General features: G+C 41.9%; 1 protein-coding gene and 1 pseudogene across 4 annotated transcripts in view; both read right to left on the reverse strand.

The window, feature by feature from the left end:
• Nucleotides 1-721: 721 nt before the first annotated feature.
• LOC109776181 (disease resistance protein RGA5) overlaps nt 722-22,227 on the reverse strand; it is a 66,851-nt gene continuing 45,345 nt past the window's right edge. Inside the window, exons 1-6 of one of the 4 annotated variants that reach the window (XM_073505650.1) lie at nt 5,513-5,686; nt 5,331-5,408; nt 4,682-4,766; nt 3,647-4,548; nt 1,151-3,140; nt 722-1,101 (exon numbers count right to left, since the gene is read on the reverse strand). In XM_073505650.1, coding sequence (XP_073361751.1) covers nt 1,027-1,101; nt 1,151-3,140; nt 3,647-4,479 — 2,898 coding nt within the window. In that variant the 5' untranslated portion in view covers nt 4,480-4,548; nt 4,682-4,766; nt 5,331-5,408; nt 5,513-5,686 and the 3' untranslated portion in view covers nt 722-1,026. Of the gene's footprint in view, nt 1,102-1,150; nt 3,141-3,646; nt 4,549-4,655; nt 4,767-5,330; nt 5,409-5,512; nt 5,687-22,227 lie in introns of those variants that run through there. The other 3 variants (XM_073505651.1, XM_073505653.1, XM_073505652.1) reach the window with 3 other exon arrangements.
• Nucleotides 12,234-17,091, reverse strand: LOC123494837 (disease resistance protein RGA5-like; annotated as a pseudogene).

Consider the following 22,227-nt stretch of genomic DNA (forward strand, 5'->3'; position numbering starts at 1 on the left):
GGCACTGCATTGCTGAAAGCATATGCAGAGAAAACAACTACTCCAGTTCATCACGAACCTAATCACATTTGCTTGCAACAAGCCGAGGCAATCATCTGTGAAGAATATCTGAGGAAGCTAAAGCAGTTCGTAGCAGTTCTCGATCTCATTCCTTGGTGAGGATTTTGTAGGTCTATTTCTCTGTAGATTTTCAGCTTGGGAATCCTGTTAGCAACCCACTGCTCGGCTCGCTCAATTATACCATTAGATTGGTTGTCAGTTACAGACAATCGATATTGCTAGTCCAATTGATAATCTACCGTTGAATTGATTTTCTTAGTACAATTGATAATCTTGAAAGAAAATATTTTCCAGGAACCGAAAGAGAGGCAATAATTGCGACCGTTGATGTTATGCGAAAAAGGAGCGAGTGAGCGGTGGTTGGTTGTTTTTGTGGGCTTTTTGCATACAAAATGCTACTTATAATTTATCTTATGTTTCATGTAGCCATCAGTTTTGCACTTGTGTATGTAACCTTGAGGCATGAAGAACAATATGAACATCTGAGCGTTTGTGGCTCTATCTCTCACGAGCTCGAAAGCAGGAGTTGCAGCAAGAAGAGAAAGCTTAACGAATAGGATGAAGCAAATCTGGAGCTACAACAGGAGTTGAACAAACTGCCTTTCATTGTACGAGCCTTGACTGAATAAGCAAGTGCCAAGCAAAGCAAAACAAGCCAGCATGAGTTCAATCAACTCTTAATTAATAAGCCAGTAGAAACAAAACGATGCTGTATGTGAACAATCAAATAAACGTAGAGGCAGCCATTTATTGTACGAGTCTTGACAAATAGTTTCTGAAAGCATATGCAGAAAGAATAGCAAATACAGTAGTTTGTCATGAACAATCATGCGGAGGCCTCCGTCTAGCAAAGGCCAGAATCTGAACATACGTTGGAGGGATTGTGCCGTCGTTTATTGGGAGCTGCGGTGGTACAGTGATTGTTGGTGACTGCGACGGGCGACGGCACAGAGAATTGTTTGTTGCCTATCGGAATGTTGGAACAACATTCACAGCAACTGATGGAATTACAGTACCTGACTCCAGGATTTTGTTCAAGCCCTGAAATTGGGGAAGTAAGAAGGATAGATTAAACAATGTGATAACTAGCGTATTCAGGGAAAGAGGATTCATGGTCTTCCAAGCCTTGGCTGACATGGATTTGAATGGTGGGACATTTTGGATGGGCTTCTGCTGCGCGCCTCAGCCAAGCCTTGGCTGTCTCCATCTCTTCATCGCTGGAATTCTCACACCACAGAGAAACCCGGACATGCTCGAGAGAAGGGAGGTGGCCCATGCCGCAGTCAACCTGACCACTCGCGATCGACCGCGCAGAGACCTTGAAGTCAAGGCGTTGAACCCTTGGCATAGCTCCAGGTGGAAAAAGGCACGGCGGTGTCAGAAACCCTCTGAATACGCAGCTTCTCGCAGATGGGAATGCATTGGCCCTCACAACCAACCTTCCCATCACGCGTTTTGCAGCAAGTCGCAGAAACCGAAGAGCAGGCAGCATCCCAATGATCCGAATGTCATCCCCTTGCAGTTCTTCCACATCTATTTTCATGGTGGAGAGGTGGGGAAGCGAACTTGAATTAACCCACTTTGGAAGTCTCGAGAACCACGCAGGAAAAGAGGGACACCATGAATAAAAACTACGGAGGTTTGGAGGGGGCACCCAGCTTTCACGCATGCGATCTATCAATCCGCCACCATAAATAATAGACAAATTTTGCAATTTGTGCAGGTTGCCTAGAGACTTGATTAATATATCAATCAAATCCTCGTTCATGTTAGCACAGTCAATACTGAGTGTCCTAACCTCTGTCAGATGAATCAGCTCTTCCGCAATGTGAGGAGATGAGGGTAAGCCTACTTGTTCCAGCACTTCAAGGGACATCAAGCTCCCCATTCCTTTTGGCGGCCTCACCCTATAATTGACACGTAGGCATATCAAATTTCTGAGCTGAACAACACTTGCAGGTAATTCTTTTATACTAGTGTCTCTTATATCCAGTGTCTGCAAAAGCTGCAACTTGCCTATGTCCATTGGGAGTTCGCGAACATCTGCATCCTTGAGCCCTAGGTACCTTAGGTGAATTAAATTCCCTACATACTTGAGGCTGATGCCAGAGCTACTTTCATGGCTGCCACAATTTCCAAGATCCAGCACACGCAAAAATTGAAAGCTTGAGAGAGATGGCAACCAATCACAGGTAACAGGAGAAAAAACAGCAAAGGTCCTCACTTTTGACAGGCTAGTGCTTTCAATCTGATGGTTCTGAACCTTTGCCTTGATATTATGAAGTGATAACCTGCGAAATTTTCTTTGCGGATTAGGTGCATTCCACTCCGCATTATCCAATATGGAGATAAAATTCTCCTCACTTGACAGCGAGCATATAAGGTCAAGCACCATATCATGTATACGGCAAGTTACTACTGTTCCTTCATAATTGGTTTCCGCTGGCTGGATCAAGCTCCTGTTCATAAGCTCGTTGAAGTAGCTCTTTCCGATCTCAAACAGCCTGGTTTCATCTTTGTCACATTGGATAAACCCTTCAGCAAGCCACCTCCATATCAGCAAATCTCTGTTAATCTCAAAGTCTTCAGGAAAGATGCTTAGGTATAACAAACAAGCCTTCAGATGCGAAGGCAAATCATAATAGCTGAGTGATAATATCCTCTTCATGTCCTTCACAATACCACCTTCTGTAACTCCACGGCCCATCGAACTGTGCACATGCATCCATTCTTCTTTCTGCTTTATCCTTTGGTTACTGACTAGAAGGCTAGCTATTGTAATGATGGCTAATGGTACTCCACCACATTTCTTCAGTATCTCTCTTGATACTGCTCGCAAATCTTCTGGACATTTCTCCTCGCTTTGAAATATTCTTCTATGCAAGAGTATCTGCGACTCTTCATCGGAAAGAGGTTTCATTTTGTGAATCATGTCATCACTGGAAGAGAGACATGCTTCAGACACACTCATATTGCGGGTTGTTGTGATTACCCGACTATGAAGTTTGTTTTTATACAAAGCACAATTTATACATCTCCATATTTGTTCTTCCCATATATCATCGATTACGATGAGGTACCTATGTCAAATATTTTGATATCATTAGTTGGCAAGTCATCTATATACAACTAAAGTTTGTAACAAGGATAAACTGTAAGGTACTAAAGCAAACCATAGGCTTATATAACCACTAAGGATATGCATGTAAAAATATTAAGAAATGCAACAGAAATTGCTTAAAAGTATACATGAATAACAAAAATAAGGCGTGTGCGCAAAAAAGAAAGAAGTAGAATTTGGTAAAAAAGAACAAAACTACTACAGATATAAAAGCTATGTTTTAAAGGCGTCTCTAAGGCGACGCCTAGGCGTCGAGGCGCCCCCCAGCGCTTTGCAAATATGCCCGCTTTAGGCGCCTAGGCGTCGAAGCGCGCCCCCAGCGCCTTAAAGCAAGGCGTCGCCTTTAAAACATAGTATAAAAGTATAACAAATAAGGAATGAAGATATGAAACTCAGTATACATCTCACTACTTCACACATTTCCGAAATATATACAAAAGGACACAAGCACTACGTGATGCATACCTCTTATCCACAAGGTAATCACTGATTTGCTTGATGAGTAGATTTTCATCCCGTGTTGTATTATGAATGTCACTGAACTTTTCAGTGTCAAGGCCATAGAGTAAGTCCTTGAAAACTTTCTTGATATCTGGGTTCTGACCCACGAGGACAAAAGCCACACAATCAAATTGGGTTTTGATCTTCTCATAGACTGCTTTGGTGAGCGTTGTCTTGCCTAGCCCACCAACACCAACAATAGAGATCGTCTTCAATTGCTCCTTGGGACTCCCGTCCTCACAAATCAGTGTTTTGATAAGCTCATCCCTTGTGCGGTCAACCCCAACAAGCTCCTCTACATTTTTGTGTAGAGCTAACACACGAGGGTCAATGGTAGCACCGCTGGTAGTGCTACACATGTCAAGCTCATACCTTTTACGTAGGTCCGCCAACTCCTTGGCAAGATCCTGAGCTTCTTCAATGGCATCACATATTTGATGAAGTGCTTTGCCCTTAACAAACAGTTTGGTGGTCTTCTTGAGGAACTTCTTGACTCGAGTCCTCATGTCCGTTGGCTTACTGCCTGAACCCTCACCAACACGCACCAGGAAGTCGTCAACAGCGTCTTCCATGTCACAAGACAGGTCTCTCACCTTGCCAGCCCAAATCCGGACCGGCTCCTGGAGCTGATACAGCGGCACCTTGCCAACCTCACGAAGTACGGCGTGCATCATCTCCAACTCTATAAGGAGTGACTGTACACCTTTCTTTACTCGGTTCTCCAGGTTGTATTCTCTGGCGAGCAGCTCACCGAGCTTACGGAGGACAGGGGTCAATGCCCGAGCAGCAGCCTCCATATCACAATCCTTTATTTGTCTTTGCTCCCGATCTACGCACCACTATACCACTGTCCTTGGGTTGAACTTCTGTAATGCAAACATAAAGGTTTTCAGAAGACATAATGGGCAAAACCTGAACTTGGTGGTTGGTGCGAGTAACAGCAAACTGTGCACATATGCATTGCCGCTTTGGCTATCCAAAGCAGAAGTAGAAGTGTACCCTGAATATCAGCTCCTTCAAATCCAATTTGCAGAATCCTTTGCAACAGCTACCCAAGATGAACTAGTGGAGAATAGATCCAGTTCTGCACGTCATAAATCCACATCAGAATCATCAAAATGACTAAAAAGGAAGAAAGTTGTACAGAGGAGCTAACTGTTTTCACAGAACCACTGGATGAGCAAAAGCTGGATATTTTGGTTTGTGAAAGTAAGAGCTCATGTATATGCATTGCATTACCTTTCCAATAAATTGAATAACAACACGTGATGGAATGAAACTAAAGAGTGAAACAACAAGAGATCTGATTTTGGAAAAGCATGATCTGATTTTGGTTGGTCACAGAGTGAAAAGGAAAAAATGCAGCACCCCTCAGAACATGGATAGGTACTAAGCTTTGACCATTGACCATTTTCCCTTTGCTTTATTTTTTGTTCTTATTCTTTACAAAAATTCCCTGATCTACATATTTTAACCGTTTTACTTTGATATTTTAACCTTTTCACTATAAAAAATTTAAATGAAAATAGCAACAAAAGATTAAGGAGGGGAGAACAGATGGCCAAGAGTTGACCCTCTCCTTGCTCTGGATCTACACATATGGCTGTAATGGAAACAAACACAGGTGGCACAAGTTGAAGAAGAGCACCTTCAACACTACACAGCAACTCTGCACCTCCAGTTAGCAAATCCCTCTGCTGAGCGAGAGTGTTCAATAGATCCAACTCTACACATCACGGATCCAAATCAGAACAGGAAAAGAAGAGAGCTGTGCACTAACTAGATCGAGAGCTCAACTGAATGTATTGAACAGCAGAGGAGGAAGAGTACCTTTGGCGCCGTCGCCGTCGCCGATTGGGAGGAGACCACCGCTAAAAGTCGCCGCAGAGAGCCAGAGACGAACGAAAGAAGCACCGAGTAGGAGTGGTGTTGTGGATCTGGAGTGATCTGTGGCTGTGCTCATCTCATTCACTCAGCACATCGGTACATTATTGGGCACTGTGCAGACAGCAGCCTTCAATTGGAACAGTTGCGATCACTATTTCAACCGACGTGTGTGGCCCTCGTATTTTGATTCCGGCATTCACGTATCTTAAATCCGAACTCTTAAATTCATGTAAATACATGCACGTGAATCATACAAGCCAATGTCGCACGTAAATATGAAATGTTGGTACGAAGCATAGATAGTGTTTACATAAAATTTATTTTAAGTGACAAACTCAAGCATTGGCTTCTTGCTTGCCATCCACATGTGTTTCACAAGATCATTGAGTAGTTGCGTGTGCACCTGCTGATCTCGAAGATTCTGATGCATTTGCAGAAAGTTCATCAGCTGAGCCACATCTTGATCTTCCGGGATTTCAACTTGTTCTCCAAGTACTTGAAGTTGAGAATATGCTTCACTTGGTGGTCCATTTCCTCTTGCATGCTCATGAGCATAATCATGTCCACTTCTTCATCCGAATCTGAGGAATCGAAGAACTCATCTTCAATCATTTGGTCAAGCTCTGTGGGTCCATACTCCTCATCCGAGGAAGCATCAGAATCCATCCTTTTCCCTAACAAAATTACAAAAAAAAAGACAATGTGTCAAACACATCAAGCGCCAGGCAGAGCCAGAGAGTTGCCGGACGTACTGCGGTGGCATCCGGGCTAGAGACGACGTCTCCCGCGGCGAAGACGGGAGAGAGGACTGCTCTGCCGGAGCTGCCGGCGCAGAGGCTAGGGACGGCTGTGGAGTGCCGTGGCGACGGAGCTGCGAGCCGGACAACGCGGAGGAGGAAGAAGAGATGAGAGATCAAATGGATCCGATAGCTCTGGGGGGTGAACTTGATGCAATTTGAGGTGGGGCCGGGCTCTCGGATCCGACGTGGCGGGCGTGCCCGGGCGCCCCCATATCCGTCCCATATTTGGGTTGGATATGAGGGGTGCTGGTCAGTCCGATCGTTTGAGGGCTGTTCGAGGGGGCCATCTGGGTTAAAAAACGTGACCGGGCGGCCCGCCCGAGCATATGGGGCGGGTTTGAGGTGCCCGATTGTAGATGCTCTTATCAAGTAAACAAATCAAAACTGGGACATAAGTAGGAAACCGAGTTGTACAAGACCAACATTGTCGACAAAAAAGCTAGGGAACTTCAGAATTAAGTATGTAGAAAACTTGGACACAGTACAACAATATATTCCAAACTTGATCATGTTTCCCTAATACTAGCAAAAGAGCCCATACATTGTAACGGGAGAAAAAAAACCACATGTGAAACAAACATCATATTTAGATTGTACACATTTTCTAATCAATTGAGGTGTACACAGGTTTGAGGGACCAGTGGACGGCTTCTTTGATGGAGCGGTGCTTCATCTTACACATTGATGGCGGCGGATTTCGGCAGCATGGCACAGTGGAGACTCGGCATCCGATGCACGAAGATGAACTCGTGCAGGAGGAGGATGCTGTCTGACGTCGTGGTGGCGTCAATGGCAAAGAGGCCTGACAAGGTCAGTGCGTTAGTTTCTGCTCTGAAGATGGTTGGTGGAGAAGACGGCGGCGACGACACATGAGAGTACGTCGGACCGGTTTGTACCCCATACCCAGTATATGGCTTGGTTGAGGCCTCCGGCTTTAGATGTTACGCTTTGGTGTGATATCTATTTGGTATTAGACTCGGACTATCGGCACCCCTTAATCAAGTGGATAGGAGTAGCGACAGTTGCTGCTAAGATGATGGCTTCAGATTAGCTGATGTACTCCTTTGTAAGGTCTTTATGAATAATTAATAATGCCCAGATGCAAAGGCCATGGGTAATCCTCATTTTCTAAAAATAAAAAATAAAAATATAACATGTTAAAATTAAAGTTAGGATTTAAAAGATATAAATATATTTTTAAAGAATTTGAATATGTAGCTAAATAATATTTTAAAATGGTTAGCTGGTAAAAATACGTCATATTAATATTATACATATTTTTTAATCATTTTTCATATATAACATGCTAAACTTGGAATTATAATTTAAAAGATATGAATATTTTTAAAGCATTGAAATCTATCCCTAAACCGAATTTAAAGATGATTGACATGTAAAATAACATCATATTCATATTCTCCACAATTTTTAATCAATCTTCGTATATAACATGTTAAAATTGAAGTTACAGTTTAAAATATATGGTTATTTTAAAAGGAAATATTTATTCTTAATACACTTCGGGGTGATTAACGCATAAGGTATGTAAAACTGCGAAATAACGATTCGTTGTGATTCAAGTATGGATGTCGGGCTAATTAGGATAAACATTAGGGGGTTTGTGTAAAATGCGAAAAATGATTCATTCTCACTTAAAATAGGACCGCGGGTTGAATTCTCAGAAACAGAGGAATTTTTTTTTGCAAAAATGACACTGACGTACGACCAGAAGAGTTAGCCGATTTATTATAGAAACATGCCCGTGCGTTGCAACGAGAGACAAAAATATTACGCCCTAGCCAAATAAGTATGTCTCAATACCCTAACATATGAGCATCCTCTATTTAGCATGGTGGTCCACCGTTTTGCCATTTATCTTTCTTCCCACCCTCACAGTCGCTGATAACGGCCCCGATGTCCACATGATGACAATGCATTCGACGTGATAAATCCTAAGGCTATGAGCTTCCCACTGCATGGAGCACTTGTCATCATGCTGCGCAAGGGAATGCTTAAAACTCTAAAAGCAAATTCATCGAGCACAAACTACTACCAACACCTAGACATATAAAGACTTCCCAAAAAGTAATCAAATCCTAGACATAAAAGACTTCATGAATGCCTACTACGAACATTTGTTAGGTTGGGAAGACATTTTTTGAAATGCATGAGCAGTTTTCAAATTCATGAACAGTTTTTGACTCAACAAACATTTTTTGAATTCATGAGCTTTTAAAAAAATAGGGGAACAAATTTTGAAATTCGTGATATGTTTTTGAATTTTTTGTGAACATCTTCTAAAATTTCATGGACAGTTTTTCAGATTCACGAATATGTTTTGAATATGCGATCATTTTTTTCAAAATCATGAACATTATTGTATTCCCGACCATTTTTTCCAAATCATTCAAGATTGTATTTTTCAAATTTCATGGACATTTTTTTCAAATTCCTGGATATGATTGGAATGCACGACCATTTTAGAAAATCATGAAAATTTAATTTTTCACGAGATTTTTTTGGAAATAATGATTTTTTATAATATGTGGACAGCTTTTTAAAATGACAAACATTTTACAGTTCCCCGAGTATTTTTTTAATTGACGAACATATTATGACCTTTTTTAAAAAACTTGCAACTTTTAAAAATTTGGAATTTTTCAAAATCCTGAAATAATTTAAAGAACGAAAAATAAAAAACAAATGAGAATAGAAAAAGCAAACTACAAAATGGAAAAAAGGGCGTCACACAGCGCGCATGGGCCAGCCCATGAGCTCGTGCAGCGAGGTGAGAAAAGGCGAGAAAAAAGGTGGGTAGACCTAGGGATCAAACCAGGTCTCGAGCGTGGAAGGTTGAGTGCTTAATCATTGGGGCGCTTTCGTGCTTGTGAAATATGAAGATATCACGGTATAAGAACCGTACTCCGTGGTGATCTTGAAATAAAATCGAATCATTTTTCTTCACTTACGGGTGGCAGAGTGGGTAATTTATAGGCAACTCTGGGGGCAATTTCCGTGACATACCGCCAGAAGCAATAGCCCCTTTATTATTATTAGGTAGAGATTAGGTAAAGATTTGTACAATATTTATGTCATTTTTGGTTTGTAGCCCTTTCTAGAATATTCTATTTAGTATCCGAATTGTCATGTTTTTTTGTTTTATAATTGTCCTGATTTTTTATAGAGTTTTCCTCATGCATATTTCTTTCCAAAAAAAGGATTTTCCCTCTTTTATTTAAATATATGACTTACTTAACTATTTTTCTTGTTATAAATATATAAAACCTGTGGTCCTCCCTTCTGTCCGGGCCATTGCACTGATCACAGCGGTCAGCTAGCTCAGAATTCAGATTGTATTCACTCCCTTGCTTGTGAGCTACTGGAGTGCTGCTCCTTCGTCCTTTCTCACACAGTGCTTCAAGTTCAGTGTGGAATGGTCAATGGAGCAACCTGACCAACACGAATGATCGCATTGCTTCAGAATTCATCAAATCTCAGTAAAACCATAAGTTCATTCTTGTTAGATCAGCACGAAAGGCAGAACCTCAATATGATCAAGCTTCAATGTTTTTCAGGTTTCTAACATATTCAGTTATTCACATACATGAATGTATATATGCTGCTTACTTCAGGTTGTCAACATTTTAAGCAACATACAGACCATACCCTGCCTTAACATCGGTGTTCTGTTTTTCAATGCACATCGTCCCACAAAGTATTACTCCAGCTACGTAGTCTGCACTCAAAGATAAAGATGATGCGCGCATTCAGTTTCAGTACACTAGCAACATTCAAGTTGTTTTGGTATTCCCCTTCTCCTTCGGTCAGAGACAGCAGCCACACAAAAACTGGATCCTGACGGAAATTTTGAGCCACTTAAAGAAGTTTGACCTAGGATAAACCAAGAAGATCGATTAATTTGGAATGGAAATTTGGAACCGAAGGAATTCATCAGCTTTGCACTAGTCTACAAGTATAACCTTGAGATATTTGAGCGGTACATTTCCAGCAGGGCTTCTCTAAAATATTACTGTAGCATGAAGATCAATAGTGGTATCCTTGCTTCCAACATAAATCGAGGCAATCATCTGAATGAATAATATCATCCCATTCTCTTTTTCCATTTTCAGTTTGTGCCGGTACCTGCCTCTACATCTGATTTGCGAACCGTCTGCAACAAAATGTGTCACTGATTCCTGTAGATCTGCAGCACAAATACATTTCTTCGTGAGAGATGAAGAACATATACAGGCATGGAAGCAACAGGCTGACAAGCAGTTAAACTTCAGCAAACAACTTATGGCTTACTGTATCTTTGAATATTGGCAAAACCTTTGTGTGCTTAGGAAAAGCTGGCAAGCACAAGTTGCTCAAAAGTTTACTGATGGAGCACTAACCGAGGCGAATGCCAGCATCCCAAGTGATATTCCTCGGTATTTCTAACATTCCCCTCTCCTCAAAACTCGCTTAATTGAAGGCCGCTACAGCTGCGACATCCCTGGTAAGGGAAAATGCTTGTGGCCGTTGCCTGTAGAGAGCTCCACACCACACCATCCACTGAATTCCGAGCACCAAACAAGAGCACTCCTTGGCTGCTACTCCTAGCAAATCTCTTCCAAATGGATGACAAATCCAAACTTGGTTAAGTATGTTGAGAAGCTACACTAGTAACTGCTTATGATAAGTGGCAACCTAAAACTGAACCAACTCCAAAGGAACACCAGTGACGTGATAGCATAGATTCAGAATTACTTCTCACGTCTCTCCTCAACTCAAGTAAAACTGGTTCCCTGGCGGCCTTGGGCTGCTCTGCAACAAACAATGCCAAATCCTCCCCCCGGGTTGTGCGACAAGCGGCTCCAACTCCGATCGGAATTAACATACTTCCTACCAGTTGGTTGCGAAAGCAGCATAGCCATATATGTTGCTCTCGAATTCCTCTGCATTGGGTTGCACTCTCCTCTTGTGAGCACTGCCTGATGGCCCAATTCTTGAGCTCCTGATTAATTAGTACTACCCTCCCAATATCTATTATATGTCACACGAACCATACCATTGAATTGATTTCATCACTCCAATTGATAATCTAGAAAATATGTTCCAAACCAACCGAAACAGAGGGAGCAATTGCAACTGTTGATGTTATGCGAAACAGGAGCGGGTGAGCGGTGGTCGGCTGTTGTGGGCTTTTGCATACAGAATGCTACAAAATTTCTTACATTTTAGTCATCGGTTTTGCACTTGTGTAGTAACCTTGAGGCATGAAGATCAATAGTGGTGGTATGCATGCACCATCGCTATGAACAGTTGACACAAATCTATGCTCTGTGGCGTAACACATGCACATGTAAACACCCAGGAACAAGCACGAGCTCGAAGTAAATCTGGACCTTCGACAGGAGTTTAATCAACTATTCTTTTATTTTATGAGTCTTGACTGAATAAGCTAGTGCCAAGCAAAGCAAAACAAGCCAACAGGCCGAGTTCAATCAACTCTTCATTAACAGGCCAATAGAAACAAAACAATGTTCTATGTGAACAAGGAAATAATAAAGAAACTAAAACGTAGAGGAGGTACTGTTACAAATAGTGCCAACTGAATGCAACATTAACTTGTACTGAGTCTTGACTGAATAAAGGACATGAGTACTGCATTGCTGAAAGCATATATGCAGGCAAAATAAATAGTTCATCATGAACAACACAGGGAAGCCTCCGTCTAGAAAAAGACAGAATCCCAACATACGTTGGAGAGAATGAGCCCTGGTAACTTGGACACGAATCAAAGGAGATGCTGCTACCTCCAGTTGCCTATTGAAATGCTAGAACAGCAGCATCCACTGCAACTGATGAAATCACTGAAGGCCTGAAATTGGGAAAGTAAGAGGGAAAGTCAGACAAACATGGTAACGAGCATATATTCAGGAAAAGATAATCCATTGTTGCTCAGATGAGTAGACCGAACCTTAAGCGGATGACATTCAGAGGCGCTGATCACCTCTCGCTATTAATAACTCGAATTCAATGGTGGGACAGTTTGGATGGGCTTCTGCTGCGCGCCTCAGCCAAGCCTTGGCTGTCTCTTTGTCTTCAACACTGGACTTCCCAATCCGCAGAATAACCTTGACATACTCGAGAGAAGGGAGATGGCCCAGGCCACAGTCAAGCTCACCATTTGCGATCGACGGCGCAGAGACCTCGAACTGAAGGTGCTCAACCCTTGACATAGCTCCAGGTGGAAAAAGGCTCGGTGGCGACAGAAACCTTTCGAACTTGCAGCTTGTCGCATATGGGAATGCGTCGGCGCTCACAACCAACGTTTCCATCAGGCGGTGCGCACCCAGCTCCAGACACCGAAGAGCAGGCAGCATCCCAATGATCTGAAAGTCATCCGCTTGCAGTTCTTCCACCTCTATTCTCAGGGTGGAGAGGTGAGGAAGCGACCTTGAATTGACCCACTTTGGAAGTCTCAAGAACAACCCGTGCCATGACTCAAAACTACGGAGGTGTGGAGGAGGCACCCAAATTTCACGCATGCGATCTATCACGCTGCCACCATTACCAATATTCAGATTTTGCAGTTTCTGCAGGTTGCCTAGAGACTCGGCTAATATGTTGCTCAGATCCTTGTCCATCCCATCACAGATAATATAGAGCGTCCTAAGCTCTGTCAGATGGCCCAGCTCTTTAAAAAGGTGAGGATATGAGGGTAACCTAACAGTTTTCAGCACTTCGAGGGAAGTCAGGCTCCCTAAACTGAAGAACACTCGCTCGGACAAGTCGAAACATAGGCATAACAAATTTCTTAGCTGAACAACACTTGCAGGTAATTCTTCTATTCTAGTACGTTGTATATCCAGGGTCTACAAAAGCTGCAACTTGTTTATGTCCACCGGGAGTTCACGAACATCTGCATTATATAGCCTTAGGTATCTTAGGTGAATTAAATTCCCTAGATACTTGAGGCTGATACCAGAGCTACTTTCATGCCCGCCACAATTTCCAAGGTCCAGCACACGTAAAAATTGGAAGCTTGAGAGAGATGGCAACCAATCACAGGTAACGGGAGAGAAAACAGCAAAGGTCCTCACTTTTGACAGGCTAGTGCTCTCAAACTGATGGTTCTGAACCTTTGCCTTGATATTATGAAGTGATAACCTGCGGAATTTCCTTTGCAGATTAGGTGCATGCCACTCATCATTATACAATATGGAGATAAAATTCTCTTCACTTGACAATGAGCATATAAGATCAAGAACCATATCATGTATACGGAAAGTTACTACTGTCCCTTCCTTATTGATATACGCTGGCTGGAGCAAGCTTCTATTCATGAGTTCGCTTTCTTTTTTGTCACGCTGGATAAAACCTTCGGCAAGCCACCTCCATATCAGCCAATCTCTCTTAATCTCAAGGTCTTCAGGAAAGATGCTTAGGTATAACAAACAAGTCTTTAGATGCGCAGGCAAATCATAATAGCCGAGTGATAATATCCTCTTCATGTCCTTCACAATACCACCTTCTGTAACTCCACGGCCCATCGAACTATGCACATGCATCCATTCTTCTTTCTGCTTTATCCTTTGGTTACTGACTAGAAGGCTAGCTATTATAATGATGGCTAATGGTACACCCCGACATTTCTTCAATATCTCTCTTGATACTACTTGCAAATCTTCTGGACATTTCTCCTCGCTTTCAAATATTCTTCTATGAAACACTAGTACAAAACAGGGCTTTCGTCACAGGGCAATATTCACATTAGTCCCGGTTCAGTCACGAACCGGGACCAATGTGCGGCTAAGGCATTAGTCCCGGTTCACCTGGGCCCTTTAGTCCCGGTTGGTGCCACGAACCGGGACTAAAGGATGCGATTCCTTTAGTCCCGGTTCGTGGCACCAACCGGGACTAAAGGACCTTTAGTCCCGGTTGGTGCCACCAACCGGTACTAATGGGCTTGGAGGCATTAGTACCGGTTCATGGCACGAACCGGTACTAAAGGGCCCATCAAACTCTACCCCCCTGACCGCCTTTTCAGTTTTAGAAAAAACAAAAGAAAATGATGGATATGTCAAAAAAATAAAATAAAAGAAGTTTCCCCATGTGATATGTGGTCTAGTTGTTGGGAAAATTAACAAATATGAATTTCGACTTTATTTGCAAAATCTCTCTGGAATTTCTTAAAATGGGCATAACTTTTGCATACGAACTCGGATGAAAAAGTTTTTTATATGAAAAATCATCTACTCGAAAAGTTACATCCGAATTTAACTGGATAACCTTGTAAACATTTTCAAAATCCTCAAAAACCTAACAGAAAAAAAGATACGGGGCTTTTAAGATCTAGAGAGGCAAAAAAATTCAAAAAAATTCATATTGTGGTCAAACTATGGTCAAACAATGGTCAAACTAATTATTCTAGAATATTAGTGTTACTAAATAATTATTTCAGTTTTTTTGAATTTTGGTCAAATCTGGTCAAACTGTGGTCAAACTGTGGTCAAACTAATTATTCCAGAAATATTAGTGTTACTAAATAATTATTGTTTTTTAAAACAATAGTTTCAAACTCAAACAGTGAAATGTGTCACTTCATGCTCAAGCTAAATTCCTGAGGGTTAATAGAATTGACATCTTACTATTGTCAGGAAAACAACAAGTGCAGACTTGGAAACGAGGGAGAATAGAACCCGGAAGTTAAGCGTGCTCAGGATGAAGTAGTGAGAGGATGGGTGACCGTCCGGGAAGTTAGATGATTTGGAATGATGAGGGGTGATTAGAGATTAGAGGATAAATTGAGCAGTGATGAGGGGTGGTGATTAGAGATTAGAGGTTAAAATAATTCAGAAATTTGAAAATAAAAAAAATTTAAAAAAAATTCGCAAAATTTTTTTTCAAAAAAAAAACATCATAAAATTTCCTTTAGTCAGGTGGAGCTCCAGGCTCCGTCCACGTGGACGGCCTTTAGTCCCGGTTCGTGTAACACGAACCGGGACTAAAGGGGGAGGCATTAGTAACGACCCTTTAGTCCCGGTTCAAAAACCGGGACTAAAGGCCCTTACCAACCGGGACAAAAGCCCCCTTTTCTACTAGTGAAAGAGTATCTGCGAGTCTTCATCAGAAAGATGTTTCATTTTGTGAATTATGTCATCACTGGAAGAGAGACATGCTTCAGACACACTCACATTTCGGGTTGTTGTGAGTACCCGACTATGGAGTTTGTTTTTATACAAAGCACAATTTATACATCTCCATATTTCTTCTTCCCATATATCATCGATTACGATGAGGTACCTATGCCAAATATTTTGATATCATTAATTGGCAAGTCATCTATATGCAACTGAAGTTTGTAACAAGGATAAACTGTAAGGTACTAAAGCAAACCAAAGGCTTATATAACCACCAAGGATATGCATGCAAAAATATTAAAAAAATGCAACAGAAATTGCTTAAAAGTATACATGAATAACAAAAATAAGGCGTGTGCGCAAAAAGAAAGAAGTAGAATTTGCTAAAAAAGAACAAAACTACTACAGATATAAAAGTATAACAAACAAGGAATGAAGATATGAAATTCAGTATACATCTCACTACTTCACACATTTCCAAAATATATACAAAAGGACACAAGCCCTACGTGATGCATACCTCTTATCCACAAGGTAATCACTGATTTGCTTGATGAGTAGATTTTCATCCCGTGTTGTATTATGAATGTCACTGAACTTTTCATTGTCAAGGCCATAGAGTAAGTCCTTGAAAACTTTCTTGATATCTCGGTTCTGACCCACGGGGACAAAAGCCACACAATCTGAGCCGTCCTTGTGTTTATAGAGGGTGTACCGAAGCAGAAGTGATGGTAAATACTTTGGAACGCACTCTTATGCTTTGGTAATCACCGGTCTGCACCACAGGACTAGACGTCCTCAAATCAAAGGAACAAAGAAAACTACGGTACTCAAGAAATGCCATATATGATATATGACCCGCAAAAAAAAACAAGAAATGCCATATATATGGAACAGGTTTCGAGAACAAATGAAGAATATCAAGAAAACTAGGTTAATTAGCAGTCTTGTGTTAGGTACTCATGGTGGGGCATCGAATGCCACATGCCCACATAGGAGGCGGAGCACGAGTTGAAACGTGTCATCATCCTTGATGGCATAGTCATCCATGGTGCGGAGAGTTTTCCGTGATAGAGTATTCTCTGGAGTCCCACGGGAACACCCCATACATCACGAATCTTGCCCTTGACACAACGGACGGTATCCAAGTTTTCAACAACAAGGACAGTGGTTTTGCCGGTAAGCATTTTGACAAAGATACGGATCTTCCTTCTCATGAGGCGCAGGTGGAGGCGAATAGTGGATTCATCCTTGGAGCTCCTTTATGGCGATTGTGGCAGTACCGGGAGTACTTTTGAGTATTTACCCCTTCGATTTTTATTAGCCGTCCGATCTGGTGGGGGATTAAAAATGAATTAACCTAATTAGTTTAATCAGAGAAGGGCATAATGGTCCAGGGTAAAATATTATGTTTTGAACCGATCACGTCCACGACGTCTAGATCCAGTCCTCGTTCTCGTCCTCTTCCTTCTGTCCGACGAGCCCGGCGAGAGGAACCAACACCGTCGTCGGCTTCGTCCTCGTCCTCCACCTCGTCCCCTTCACTATAAACAACGTGCCCGGCGGCAGCAAGAAGATTAAGGCGCGACATCTGCGGCGGCAGTGTCGGCGGCGACGACGGCGGCGCTATAGGAACTCGCCCCGCCGATCACATCGCTTTCGGGTTTGCATCCTAAGGTACGAATCGCCCGAATCTCAACTCCTCCCTGTTTGATTGGCCCGTTGGAAGTGACTCTTGGCAGGAACTCCAACTTCCTCGTAGATGGATCTATAATCTGCGGTTGGCCCCTCGGTTAGGCCGCCGGGAGATATCAATGCTTGTTCTGAAAGTAGGCTTGTTTTTCTTGATGCAGCAGGAGATATCAATGCCTGCGGGAGATATCGCCATAAACTTACTTTGTTTCGTAGCCTGCACTTCCTACTTAGATTTGTTTAGTCATCATCGGTTTAGGTTTCCCTAGTGCATGGAATTCAATTTAGAATTTTTCATCATCGATGGTCACTTCACTAGTTTATGGGGGACCCAGTTTATGGACGTTTATGATCGCTTGCCATAACATGTACAAGGAGCAAAGTTTAAAATTCCACGCAAGATTTCGTACTGGGTTTTGCATACATTTATGTTTGTCCTTTCAGATTTTTATTCGTCTGAACTGTGATGCAGGAAGACATGGCGGATGTAAGTCATGAGTCAATGATGGAGTACTATCATATTGCCAACAAGATGTTTAAATGTGAGGATGAAGGTTATACATTCTATAACAAATATGGTCTTGAGAAAGGTTTTAGTGTCCGGAGAAGCTATGTCGAGTGGGATGGATCCAACTGCCATATAATTTTAAGAAAATTTGTGTGTAGTCGTGAAGGGGTTCGTGAAGAGAAGCACATAAAGAGGAAGATGGAAGATAGAAAGAGGAGGCCACGGAGTATAACCCGTGTAGGGTGTAAAGCTAAATTAGTGATTGCAAGACAGGAGGAAACATGTCAGTGGTTTGTGAAGGATTTCATCGATGAACACAACCATCCTCTAGGCCCACGGGATCTGTCGTGTATTTTGCATTCACACAGAAGAATTAGCGATGAGCAGAAAGCGGACATTGCAGACATGGAAAAATCTGGGATCAGACAACACTATATTATGGATATTATGTGCATGCAATACAGTGGATATGATGAGGTTGGATGCATTATGAGGGACATTTACAATTTCTTCCATGCTAACAAGCAGGAAACAATTTCTTCCGGGGATGCTCAAACGGTGATCAATCACATGGTGGCGGGGCAAGAGCGAGATTCAGATTTTTTCTTCAGGTACTTGGTTGATGAAGCTGGCCATCTGAAGGGTCTGTTCTGGTGTGATAGTCAATCCCGACTTGACTACGAGGCTTTCGGAGACGTTATTGTTTTTGATAGCACATACAGAACCAATAAGTACAATCTGCCATTTGTGCCGTTTGTCAGGTTGAATCACCACTGCAACACCGTTATTTTTGCATGTGGTATCATTTCACATGAAACAAGCCAGGCATACGAGTGGATGTTGCGGACCTTTTCTGATGCTATGGGACAAAAGCATCCTATATCTGTGATCACGGATGGGGACCTTGCAATGCAGAGAGCGATCAGGGTGGTGTGGCTTGACTCAAACCATAGGCTCTGTATATGGCACATTCAGCAGAACATTGTACGCCATCTACATGATGACGCGGTAAAGGAGGAATTCAGATCTTTCATATATGATACATCTTCCATTGAAGAGCATGAGAGAAAATGGTTACACTTCTTACAACGGAATAAATTAAAAAGTGAGGACCCCTGGCTGCATCAGATGTATAAGATGAGAAAAATGTGGTGTGCTCCATATCTTGAGGGCCGTTGTTTCCTAGGATTGAGCAGCAATCAGCGGAGTGAGAGTTTAAACTCGGTGCTACATACGCATTTTGAGGCTAAGATGACGTTGTTTCAAATGCTAGAGCACTATGAGCGTTGCCTTGCGTCGCGACGCTTGAACGAGGATCTCCAAGACGTCGAGGCCAGGAAAATGCTTCAGTTCTTGAGAAACACGCCGCAAAAGTTTTCACTCCTGCTGTGTTTAAGTTGGTCTTATGGAGCATAGATGCTGTCAAAAAAAATGTGAGATCAGAGAGGTACTTGATGCAGCAGAAGTTACCGCATACGTTGTGTCTAAGAAGGAAAGAATGGATAAAAAGATCGAAGTGCGCACGGAGTCGATGGAAGGTCTGCTTCGCAGTATCAGTTGTTCTTGCCGCAAATTGGAATGCGCAGGCACACCATGTTCCCACATATTTTACATATTGGGAATGTTACAAGAAAAACACTGCCCAGGTGTTGTGTTCCCACTAGGTGGACAATGAGTGCAAAATGTGCATTCGCACCGACCAGAAAGAGCGAGATGTATGCATACTCTGCAGCCCTACAAAGGTACCGTAAGCTAAGGAATTTTAGTCCCGCATCATGTTTTAAGGCATGCCACTCTGATGAGGCGTTTCAGCATCTAAAAAGGGTTTTGGAAGGACAAGATGTTTGCAAGGGATCAACAAGTGAACAAGCTGATAGCAAGGGATCAACTAATGCTCAGGGTAACTACATTAGGTTTGGCCCGTTGATGCCACAACCGGCTAACCTTGATGGTGAAGGTTTCGAAAAGGTTCTGGATCCCGTGCATGTGCCAGGCCGAGGTGCTCCGAAGAAAAGGCTACATGCAAATACGAAGAAAACAAGAACAATGGGTAGATGTAGCTATTGTCATGAGGCAGATGGTCACAATCGACGTACGTGCGCCAAATTGACAGAGGTACATAATATGCCATAATTTAATGTTTTAATGTGTCTAAATATATTCCATGGCATTAATAATATCCTTACGTGTAGGATCTCAAAGCAGAACTATGATAGCTACAACATTGTGCGCACGGTCGGACAACAAGTACGTCGATGATCAACCTGATGTTGGCGTGTGCATTGTTGTCTATGTCTAGTATCGTGTGACCTTTTCTCTAAAATACTTCATTCCGTCAGTTAGTGACTTCCTCATAATGTATGACTCAGCTATTTGGTTGCCCACTCCCTTGTAACAGTATGAGTTTGGGATATTTTTTTTCATTTTATATGTGAGTTTTTGAAGTGCAACCTCAAGAATCATGGTTTCTTCGTGGCCAGCGTGTAGCTTGTTTATGTTGCACGGTACAATTTAGAAATAGTTGTAATGGAGGAATTATATTTCGCTCCCGAAAACAAAATAAAAGCCGATAAATCTGAAAAATACATTAGTCATCCATGCTCTCCAATTGAAGAATATACAGGATGAATACAGATGATGAATCATACTCATCCTACATATCCTCCATGTAGAGTGCAAGGAAGACCAACGCTTGTAATAATCAAATAGATGAAGATATTTAAGCAGGAGCAGGACTTGCTGGGGGGGGGGGCGAGGTGGGACTAAAAATGTTAAGTCCTGGCACGAGAAAAGGTGATTTTTTCCACCACCTCCAAATCACCGCATTCCGGAGGGACCACCTCCAAATCACCTAAATTTTTGCACACACGATCTATTGCACAAACAAAGCTAGGTTTCCAAGGTTTTATATTATTTTTTGAATTGTTTTCTATTTATACTGCCCTCTAAACTGACTGGTCAAAACATCGGTCTATACCTCAAGGGGGCATTGTAAAATATATGGTTTCCAAATTTTCTTTCATAGCCATGTTTGGCACAAGTAGGTCACCATGTAAAGGAAAATTTGGGTGATTTGGAAGTGGTGGAAAAAATCACTTTTGTTCGAAAACTGGCTTAAGTTAGACCAAATGGTCCCTCCGAAATGCGGTGATTTTTTCGACCACCTCCAAATCACCTCAATTTTTGCACACATGATCTCTTGCACAAACAAAGCTAGGTTTCCAAGGTTTTATATTTTTTTGAATTTATACTGCCCTCTAGACTGACTGATCAAAACATCGGTCTATACCTCAAGGGGGCATTGTAAAATACTTTTTTCCAAATTTTCTTTCATAGACATGTTTGGCACATGTTGGTCACCGTGTAAAAGAAATTTTGGGTGATTTGGAGGTGGTGGAAAAAATCACCTTTGTTCAAAAACTGGCTTAAGTTAAGACCAAATGGTTTGATCAGTCAGTCTAGAGGGCAGAATAAATTGAAAAAAATTAAAAAATTGTAAAACCTTGAAAACCTAGCTATGTTTGTGCAACATATCAAGTGTGCAAAATTATATGTGATTTAGAGAAGGTCGAAAAAATCACGCTTAAACACGAGGGACCATTTGGTCTCACTTAATCCAGTTTTTGTAGAAAATGTGGTTTTTCCACCACCTCCAGATCACCCCAAATTTGTTCTAAATGCTCAAATAGATGTGCCAAGCATATTTATGAAAGAAATTTGGAAAAAATGTATCTTACAAGTCCCCCTTAAGGTGTAGACCGATGTTTTGGTCAGTCAGTCTATAGGGCAGAATAAATTCAAAAAAATTAAAAAAATTGTAAAACCTTGAAAAACTAGCTATGTTTGTGCAACATATCAAGTGTGTAAAATTATAGGTGATTAAGAGAAGGTCGAAAAAATCACGCTTAAACACGAGGGACCATTTGGTCTCACTTAAGCCAGTTTTTTGTAGAAAATGTGATTTTTTCCACCACATCCAAATCACCCCAAATTTGTTCTACAGGAGGTTATTTGTGCAACATATCAAGTGTGTAAAATTAGAGGTGATTTATAGGAGGTTATTTGAAGAAGGTAAAAATATTGACTTGAGACATATGCAAAAAATAAAATAAAAAGTTGAAAAATGCCCGCCTACTACTAGTCTCACAGAACACTCATGTGTATTACATGTAAGTGAGCATGTATAAAAATGGATAGGAGATAGGGGGTTATTTGAAGAAGGTAAAAAATATTGACTTGTGACATATGCAAAAATGAAAATGAAAATGAAAAAATGCCGGCCTACTAGTATGCTCACTGAACACGGCCTGCATACGACTAGAAACCCAACAACATTTGGGCCAGGATGCAGGCCCGTGTTGCATGAATGAACTTCCTAGAAGGCCCCAAGGGCAGAGAGGGACCAGGTTGTCATGCATGATTTAGAGAGGAACTTGTGAGAGAGCTCTCAGCCGCGTATTTAAACCGGTGCGAGCTCCTCTCGCTTGGCGAGGTGGGACTAAACTCCCACCACAACTCGGCTGTGCC

The sequence above is a fragment of the Aegilops tauschii genome, chromosome 7, assembly GCF_002575655.3.
Source record: "Aegilops tauschii subsp. strangulata cultivar AL8/78 chromosome 7, Aet v6.0, whole genome shotgun sequence".
Lineage (NCBI taxonomy): Eukaryota > Viridiplantae > Streptophyta > Magnoliopsida > Poales > Poaceae > Aegilops > Aegilops tauschii.